Below are 10,565 nucleotides of genomic sequence, written 5' to 3'. Positions count from 1 at the left end.
CTCGCAGACCGATAAGATACAATACACAACTACACATGGTAAACAATTTCTTATCAAATCATCATTTAATGAAGTAGATAAGATTAGATTTACCAATAAAAAAAAAAAAAAAAAAGCGAGCGTAATGACCAAGAATGTAAATCGAATATTATGCCGATCAAGTGCAAAATGTTTATGGAGTGGTGCTCATCCGCAGTTAAAATTTTCAACCACGTAATCTTGAACGCAACACGCGTTTCAAATCAAACCCCTACGCGTTCAATTGCATTTTCAAATCGACACCACGTATTCGTCGCCAAAACAGATTTCAATGCAATCGTATGCGTACGTACATTTTTGCGTGTGCGTTTTAGATGTAACGTCAAAAATCGGTCGTTTTCGTCTTACCGCGTTTACGAGGTCGAACCAAATGCAGCGGGAATACGAGTACAATTAGAGTCATGGCGGTGTTTCGTACAATAATCGTGTAACTGTACACATTGGAACGTGCACACGGAAATCGCCATTCGTTTTAGTAGTACACTGTCATTGTAATTATTATAAAATATATATATATTATATCCGTGAACGTGCACCGCATTTGTGCGTTTGTTAGCTACTGTCGAACGGAGAAAAATATACTTATTACACAGCTCTATCAGCGCTTCGGCCTTGGCTCGGGCTAAAGATACGCTACCGGGGTGACATCAACCGTATCGTATCGAGTGGTTTCGATGTTGTTCTTGTACGTATTTTTTTTCTCTCCTCCAAAACACCGCTCCTCCCACCTTCTCGCCACCGTACGCGCGCGTTGTTGCTTCTCCGACGCACTTGACTCATCGCTCGACAGCGCCCATAGTCCTAGCCCGGGCAAGGTCGACCGTTAACGACGTCGGATTACCATTTACACGCCACCGTGTTACGCACACCCGTCCCGTGCGGGGTCTCCGATACGGTGTCCGAAGAATGTTTTCGACGAAAAACGTCAAAGTATACATCTATAAGCCGACGGGAACGAATACCGCACGAGAGGTCCGAGCGCGTCGTTGCCCGATACCGCCGGGTCCCCCGATAGCGGGGTCGCGTGTCCAACGATGTTAACAAACACCGATACGGTAATAACGTCGTCGTGCAGTCGCTTCGGGCCGCGGACACGGATTACGTCTGTCACCCGTGAACAACGCTGCAGGACGATACAGGTACGCGCCGTTTATGTTCGTACCGCAACGTCACGACAGACCGGTACAAAACGTGGACCGAGCGCGAAAATTAAAAAAAAAAAAAAAAAATCACCTTGTCGTATTAAACTTTAACGGTGGTACGCGACGATCGTCAAGTCCGCGTTCGACGGTAAAACGGCACCCCCGTGCTTCGAAACTTTCACGGATCCCGTTCGAAAATCATCGTTTACCGCGTTCAGCCGCGAGTTCAACGTTCTCGGCAAACTGGTGTTAACCCGAGCACCGAAAGCGTACAAAACCGAAACAATTACGTTTTGCCGGCAATATTACGGATTACATTTTTTAAATCTAAAAACTACGTAGCGGCGCTCGGTGCAGTACGCTTTACCATTGTTCTTACCAACAGTGTATGATCTTGCCGCGGGTAAATCCGTCTCCCTTCGGACGTATAACTTTACAATTTCGTGGTTTAACGTTAAAACAATTTTAACGACAAAACCTAATAATATTCAAAATACCTTGTTAGAATACCATCAATAGAATTTTTACTATTTCCGTCCCATATCGATAGAGCTCATTAAAATGTGAACAAATATATATTTCGTACGATGGTTAATATTTATCGCAGAAGAATGTAAAACGATGATAATTTTAATTTTCTAATGTTGCCATGGTGATTCAAGACTCGTTTTAATAATTGAATTTCCATTTCCCACTCACAGTGATTCGAATGTTCTACTACGATACACACACCCACATATGAAGTGTAAGTACGTACAAACAAGGCACCTGGATCCGTATTAGCGAAAGCAATTAACGAGAGAGGTCTTGTCAACGCGTACCTGCGCTTCCCCTTCCATAACGCGACCAACGTTGTCATTATTTTGTCCTCCACGCGCGCGTGGACACTAGGACACCATCAGTTTAAGAAACACGACTAACGGACGATCATCGGCTCCACTACGCACCTCGTACACGACAGCACGCACGTACAGCACCAGCGACCGTACAGTCGATTGATCATCGTACCGCAGAACCATGGACATGCATTTCGGCACGCTTTTGGACTTGGACAGAGGTCAACATGACGGTAAGTACTTACTGTTACGGTTTATCTATGAGGTTTTAATTTTTTTTCGCGAAATTATTTTCTGTTCTTATGCCTATTTAATTTCTTACCTTCCCTCCCGCCCTGCCCTCTTCGCGGAAACTACATGCTCTCTATCGCGACTTTTATACACAAAATACTGTACGTACCATACCAGGGGCGTCATTTAGGGGGGGGCAGACTATGACAAATTCCCCACTCTAAAAAATTTTAAAAAGTCGTCAATTCTTTGTCCGATGATCAAATGCTAAAATCAGTAAATAGTAAATTTTTATTTACGATTTTGTACTTAGAAATTAGATAATGTCTTTTAAATACACGTTCACGGTTTATTAAAAGTTGGCTAACACTGGCTCCTCCCCGGTTTATGACAATCGTTATTACGCGAACCTTATAAACTTTATTTTTGGTATATTATATATTTCTATATATGTGATCTTTATAAAACAGTTTTCGTGATATCAGTACCATAAAAATTGAACTCACAATAAAAAAAAACCTTTAAAAACGTTCCTATTCACCCCAAACTACGGTAGATTATATTTGAGATACAATTTTATGTTTTTATGAATAAATTCTGTGAAGTGTTAAATATACAAATAATAAAATTATAATTATTTATTTAATTAGATTTATACTATTATTCCATTAAATCTATTGATAGAGGTAACTTATAGCCTATATGATAAGTAAATAAATTAATGTTTTACTATCTTTAATATTATTATTTAATTGGGTAAATTGAGTTTCAATTTACCCAATTTCAACGTTTCATGTTCTTTGTTTATCATCATTATTCATTACTAATCCTTACATGTTTTGTTCTGAAAAAATATTTTATTGAAAGTCTATGGTCAATAAATATTAAATATTTAAATAAATGGATAACCATATTTTTTTAAATATTATGAAGTCGGCAAATTTAATCAATTTCCCCACCCTTTCAAAAGTTGAAATGACGCCCTTGTACCATACGTACGTCATGTTTATTTTTTGGTCCTAGCACAAAACAGATTTGTGAATAACTCGTGTTAATAAAAAAAAGTAACGATTACTTAAGTACCAGTTCAACATTGATATTCTCATCAATTTTATTGAGAGTATACTACGTCGACGAGTGTCTGAATATGGACATTTTTATGATTTATACCAGAGATTCCCAACCATTGTGCCGCGAAATTCTTGGATGTGCCTTATAATTTTTGTAATTTTATAATTTTTTAAGCATAACTAAATATAATAATTAAAATTATAATTTATATTTATGATAGCATTGATTTCGAAATTCCCTTGCAAATAAAAAATAATAAAATGTTCTGACAAAACAGCTATATAATTATATAGAATCTGATACTACCCGGTACGGGTATTACAAGCAGTTGCGCTATCTTTTACCACATACTATAATGACTGTATAAAACATATCCTGTGCTTATTATAATGATAACAGTGCGCGTGTAATTGTTACGCGTAATACTGTATAGGTATTTCGATCAAGATATATTGTAAGTTAAATTTAATTAATTTTTTTTAATTTGTATTTAATTGTTGTCATTTACACTAACATCAATTTAAATATTGAAATTAATATCAAACAATCAGCTTTAATAAGTGATGAAAGCTTAAATTTAAAAGTTAAACGTAAATATGTTGATAATTATTTATGTTTTGTATTTACGTGGAATGGTGATATTGATTATCCTTTAACAGTTTGTATCATTTCAACTGTTTCACCCCTAATAGTGGAATTATATAAAAAACACCAGTCTCAAATATCACATTAAATTTGTATTATATATATTATATATAGTTATGACATTGTGTATATTCATTATTATTTATTTAAGTGTGCCGTGGACATTTTTAAAATGATCAAGTGTGCCGTTAAGTAAAAAATGTTGAGAATCCCTGATTTAGACGGTGGTGTATGTGGGAAAGGGTTGTAAATATTGTCAAAAAATTGAAATGAGTAAATTATAGAAATAGAAATTAAAATTATTTAATTGAATCACATAAGAAATACATGATATACCGTCAATAATTATTTCATAGTATATAATACAGTAATCGTCTGAGGGAAAACTGAATATCACAACATATTACAAAATAACATTAAAACAAAACGAATTACATTTAATACTTTTCCGCGAAATGTTTAAGGTTTTTATAGTCAGGACAGAATTAAAAAATTTCGCGCCCCAAGGCATAGGTTAGGTATGTTTAAACCTTCCTACGATTCAAAACTTTTTTTTTTATAGTCATGACATTTTTTTACTTTAATTTTGTATTTATTAATTTTATTTTCTAACGGAAGGTAAGTGGATAAGTATAGGGCCCTCTTCCATCCTAAAATTTGTTCAACCTACATTCTTATTTATTTAGTATTTTAACCACCGCACATTTTATTAAAAGTCATAAGAAAAATAATGAAATAATATGTTATCAATCTTTTTAATATAATTTTAGTAAACATGATTAAAATGATTATTTATATTAAAATTATTGTATAAACACTTTATAAATAACATAAGTATTCAATTTTTGTCGAGTGTAATATTTTTAAAAAAATAATGCTTTCCTGAAGCTCTATCTAGCGAATTGGTCTATACACCGTCCCGTGAAATATTTTCAAGCAAAACATTTTCTATGACAATAACAGCGAATTAATTCGATTCTTCTCGTGAAAGAGAATTGATTGCAAATAGTTTTCGACTCTAAACCGGGCATTCTTCACAACTCGCGCTCGGGGGCAGATGGCCCCTGTCCCACCATTTAATCCTGTGCTCCGCGTGTACAGTATGACGTTGTTCGGAATCTCTGGCAATCGAAACAATCGGTATCCACTTCGTGACGGATTGCGCAAGTACTCGCCTAGCGTTCACCCTAATATTCGCTAGCCGTATTCGCCGAGATCGCGTAAAACGCGTTCGGGTAGCGGCGCGCGGGGAAGCGTGGCAAAGCCGACCGGGAAAAAGACGAAGCGTTCGTCGAAATATCGTTTTAATCGTGTTGTTATTGACACCGATCGATGGGCGTTATCGCGGTACGCGTTGATGCCCCGGTAGAGACCGGTTGTCGCCGCCGTCTAAATTTAAACGCAACGCTTGATATCCGTTTTCCGTTTCTTTTTTCAGACATTAAACCCACCACCGCCACCGCCGCCACCAGCACCTCCACGACGATCGGCGGCGTTCCGACGACCGTGATCGTGTCCAGCGGCAGCAGCAGCCACAGTACGCTGTCAGACCTGCCATCCGCTGTCACGGGCTACCAGCATCAGCAGCAGTCATCGTCGCCGACCGACGCGACCGACGCCAACGTGATGATGACCCACGCCACGTCGGGCGCTCAACTGTCCGCGGCCACCGTCAACGGGTACGATCACATGATGAACGGCTACGGTTACTGCAACACGTTCGACCCGTACTACGCGCAACACGGATTCGGCGGGTCTCTGCCGTCGTACACCGGTGAGTACTTCTTCCCTTGTCATTTGTCGTTTTCGTCGCAAGACCGTTAATCGTATCGTCCCGGCAACCGCCTCGGTAAATCGCAGCGCCCGTTCCGTTTCTGACGCGTCACGTGATGCAAACGTCGGCCGACATGATGAACGGCTTCGGTTACTGCAACACGTTCGACCCGTACTACGTCCAACACGGATTCGGTGGGTCCATGCCGTCGTACACCGGTGAGTACACCTCACCGTCTCGTCGTAATGGTCGGGCTCGCACTTACGAGTAAATTCGGGGACCCGAGTCGAGTCAGGATCGTTGGATGTATTTAGGTGTAAGGAAATCGTACCGCTTTTGCCTTAAGGCCTCGCAAAAGCTTGCACCAATTGTAGCACTAACAATAATGATAATGGTAGGGGGTATATTGTAATATCGCGGGAGGCGATATTATATCAATTGTAACCGTTGTACTGTTGTACCGTCGGATACGCGTTGGTATACACAAAAATACTACTGCGTAGTTTCTCGTTTGCGACGATCGGCCTCGCGGAACTCGACGCGTCCACGTGGGGCGCTAACTAGTCGCAATAACAACATTATTACGCAAACGGAGCGTTCAAAATGTTATCTAAACAACTGGCATTCGATCTGTTGAACCAAACCGATCGGTAAAACTTTATCGAATTCGCGTAGAGTTGAATTGGTCGATAGGAATGGTTTTCGTATTGTTAATGAATTTCGTTTTTTTTTCCGTGACCAATAATAGTATCGCGTTTTCGATGATTGCGGAAAGCCGTTTGTTTATCTCTCATCACGCCTACTTTAACAATAATCATCGAAAGAAAGACTATACATAATTATTAATAAATTTGTTTCGTACGATTTTTCGTTTTAATTTCACGTGTACGGCAATTTTTTCCCAATTTTTTGTCACGCTCAACCGATTGTATAGCAATGCACATTTTTCATCAGAAATCAATGTTATTATTCTGATTTTTGCTGTAACTGGTATTTTCGAATATTTCAATTAATTGTATTTCGATGAGTGTTAATTGGAAATATCGCCGTTCCATCATTTCCGTCAACGTTGATTTAATGTTTTCCACCTAAAAATACATTTTCTCGCACTACACTCGGGTCAACGACCGGTCGCTACACAATCGTTTACCCGCGTGAATATAATTCTACGCGGGTCCAAAATCCCGAGCACTAAACTGTACCTGTCCGATTTTTATGTATTTATATAATAATATTACGAAGTTCCGCAGAATAGATAGGACTAATAATAGCAGAAACGTGCGTGGCTCGCGAATCAGATTTTCGTGTCATCGTTTCCGTTCATAAATCCGATATATTCTCCGTACTCGGGTTCTCGGCGCGTTTTTCTTGGTAAATTTTATTTCTAGTGCGTGGCATCGTATAACAACGGGTATCGTAATATATTACATACACGCGTTTCGGTGTTGGGCAGAACAACTATTACGGCTGGCCAGGCTCTCCCATAATACTTTTCGACAATGTTTCTAATGCCTCTCTCGAAAGCAAGTGATGTTTGGTGTCGGAATTCACGTTTTGGTAAACGGCCACTGTCGTGGGCGCGTGTTACCTCGTTCCACGTGACATCACGTTTACATTTTTTTTCCCAACGAGACTTGGTGGTGTTTTGTTTCGCGCGCGTTTAAACGCGATTGATGATGCGCACGTTAATAGTTCACAAACGGAAACCAATACCCTCCACTCGTTTCTCGTTCACAGATATTCGGAATCCGACGGCGTCGTTGCCTCTGCAGCACCAGCACCATCATCAGCAGCAGCAGCAGCAGCAGCACCACCACCACCACCACCACCACCAGAACGACGCGGCGGAGCAAGCCGCGGTCGCGGTGGCCGGCGGGGTGCGCAAACGGGAGAAACAAAAACGGCAGCGGACCGCTTATTCGAGCGAACAGTTGATGCACTTGGAGGAGTCGTTCATGGCCAACCAGTACTTAAACAGAGCCAGGCGTATAGATCTGGCCCGCACGTTGAAGCTGACGGAAAGGCAGATCAAAATATGGTTCCAGAACAGACGCATGAAGGAGAAAAAGTCTAAGAGGGAATCAGGTGAGCGCACGCATAAAACACGTTCTGTTTTCCACGGTACCCGCACGTAAATAGATCGATAGAAAATAGGTTTTGTCCGCACTCGGGTGCCCGTAATGTTTATTTCATTCCTCGTGAAAACGAGACGACCTTATTAGTACGACGTGTAACGATGAGAGCATTGTCGAGGGTGACGTACTATCGAATTCTGAGAATGGTCGACGTTATCGCCTGTCCGGCACTCGACGAGTCGTATCTCTTACACGTGTCACACATTTCCAATAATATAGGTACCAACATTTTTAATATAATAATTATTTTCTCTTCGAACGTCGCGTCGGCGATACGACCAAGATCCCTATGTAATCTTATCGTTGATCCCATCCTGATCATTTTACTGTTATATTTATTTTCAATATGTTAATAAGTTATGAATTGTTATCGCGCAATCTCTTGCTGTCCACGAGAACGCGACCGGCCGCCGGGCGTCATCTTTCGCCAAACTTCAGTGATATATACCCAACTGTGTCAACTGTGATCACGGTGCACTACAAGTATTCCTTTCGTTAAACATCAGTGAGCGTGTCACTGTCCTGCACTTACATTGTTCAGGGCATACAAGTGTGCTCATTAAAAACGTTTAAACGACCTGTGCTAATTCATTATGCACACCAGTCCAATGTAAATTTTGATAAAAGAAATAGAGTGAACCATCATTTCCCGGGGAACGATTATATTTATTTGAATCTTAATTATGTATCTCGAAATATTGTCTCGGATTAAATAATTTTGTTTTTTATTGTAAACACAAAAAATTTAACATTTTTATTTCTCACGTTAACGCGAATAATTAAATCTTTTATTTTATTAGATGATTACTATACTTAGACTTCGAGAAAAAAGTTTATTCTTTTCAAATAACTCTTCTAATACTATAGTTTAACCCTAAATTTCTTAATAATAACATCTAAGGTTTTAAACATTTTGAATTTTTAAAAATTGATCTAATTTTATATTTTTTCATAAATCGAGATCACTTGTATATCCTATAATTTATATTGCTCTATAACTTTAAACGTGATATTTTATAATTTAAATAACATCCTGTCAACCGATCAATTTTTTTCTGAAAATCGAGGGAGGTGGGGTGAACCCCCATAAGCGTTAGACCATATGAGAAGTACTTGTATTAGCAATCCAATTAACATTTTTATCGAATACACACGTTCGTGCCGACGCTGTTAGCGAATGACGTGATAAAATGTACCGATGAACGTGTAATCGTGTTAACGTGTTCTTGTGTCTTCGCAGGCCAAGTGGAGTCGACCAGCGGTGGAGTAATCGGTTCTACGTGCATGCCGTCGTCCGGCGGCACCGCGGCGGTGGTGATGCAGACGGTAGCCCCCTCGGTCGCAGTGCCGGTGACGACCATGACCGTCGACTACGGTAGCGGAGACAGCGGTGGCCGCCACCATTACGCGGACAGCTCACCGCAGCCCCCGCCGCCACCACCGGTGTCCAAGATGATGTTGTACAGCCCGACCAGCTCGTATTCCACACCGTCGCCACCCGTTGTCCAACATCAGCTGGTCGAGCACCTGCGCCAGGGTCCGTCCACCACGTTGCACCATTACTCGTCGTACGACGGCACCGACGTCTACAACGGCGCGTGTCAGCCGCCGTCGTACGATCAGGCCGTCAACGGTCACCACCAACACCATCAGCAACAGTTGCCGCCGCCGCCACAACATCACTTGCAGTGGTATAATCCGGCCGTGGCCTCTGTCATATCGTCGCACCACCATCATCACTTGGAGCAGGCGCCCACCGCGGCCGACGTACTCCAGTAGAATGACACACTCCCTACTTCCGGTGTTCTCGCGATTTCTGTCCGAGAGACCCGCGGCCTCCGAAGATCTACACCGGAAGCAGCTCTTTGTAAATGAAGGGATATCGACAAACTCTCACCGCTTGAATTTTTTTTTTTTTTTTTTTGTGAAGACTTTCTAAAGGATTTTTCTCGATGTTCATTTGAGCATTTAAATGTACACACTTACGTTACGCGATTATATTATCATTATTATAATAATCACGGTCTTTATTATTTTTACTAGCATTATTATTATTTTTTTTTTTTTTTTATGCATATATATACTTGTACTTTTTATTCATACTCGTATTACTCTGACGTACTATTACTCTGTGTGCTCGCGCTTTATTACCACCATGTACTACTCTAAAACTATATATACCCCATATATTCCTCATATAAGTATATTATAACACACACAGTCTTCGAATAAGAATAAAAAGAATTTAAAAAAAAAAATTAATAATAATTCTAATAATACTACTAACTATATATATTTTATTACTACTATTTTACTATTACTTTGATTATTTGCGTCTTCCTATGAATGGTTTTGATAATATTTAGGTTTTCAACCTTTACTATTGTGGCACCGATTAAATGCTATTATTTCGTAATTATTTATGAAACGATCATTACAACTATCACTTTGATATTTTTTTTTTTTTTTTATTTTTTTTTATTATTATAAATGTAATTATTATTTTATGCTCCAGTACTAACGATGATAAGGGCAATTGCCTTTTTTTTTTAAAATTTGGTACATCACCAATTACAGGAAACATTTTTAACACTTTTTCTTGTTATAAGTATTTGTTTTTTTTATAATAGACATTGGTTTTATTTTAATTATACATAAAATATAACATTTTATAATCCAATCAACAATATTA

The 10,565-nt window shown here is 39.5% G+C and overlaps 1 protein-coding gene across 1 annotated transcript; it reads left to right on the top strand.

The window, feature by feature from the left end:
* Window positions 1-2,086: 2,086 nt before the first annotated feature.
* Window positions 2,087-10,170, top strand: LOC112682014 (homeobox protein DLL-3-like). Its single transcript, XM_025552456.1, has 4 exons — window positions 2,087-2,250; window positions 5,403-5,738; window positions 7,476-7,823; window positions 9,114-10,170. The coding sequence occupies exons 1-4, from the start codon at window positions 2,199-2,201 to the stop codon at window positions 9,650-9,652; spliced, it is 1,275 nt and encodes a 424-aa protein (XP_025408241.1). The 5' UTR covers window positions 2,087-2,198; the 3' UTR covers window positions 9,653-10,170.
* Window positions 10,171-10,565: the final 395 nt, after the last annotated feature.

Source organism: Sipha flava, unplaced genomic scaffold, assembly GCF_003268045.1.
Source record: "Sipha flava isolate LNK unplaced genomic scaffold, YSA_version1 1_pilon_pilon, whole genome shotgun sequence".
NCBI classification, from domain to species: domain Eukaryota; kingdom Metazoa; phylum Arthropoda; class Insecta; order Hemiptera; family Aphididae; genus Sipha; species Sipha flava.
Note: the sequence above shows the minus strand (reverse complement) of the source record. Positions and strands in the feature narration are given on the sequence as shown.

Bases quoted from the DNA above. Each gene is read 5' to 3' on its own strand.
- LOC112682014 (XM_025552456.1), top strand. From the start codon at position 2,199: ATGGACATGCATTTCGGCACGCTTTTGGACTTGGACAGAGGTCAACAT. The intron at 2,251-5,402 runs GTAAGTACTTAC...TTCTTTTTTCAG, and splicing joins GGACAGAGGTCAACATGACG to ACATTAAACCCACCACCGCC. The intron at 5,739-7,475 runs GTGAGTACTTCT...TCTCGTTCACAG, and splicing joins GTCTCTGCCGTCGTACACCG to ATATTCGGAATCCGACGGCG.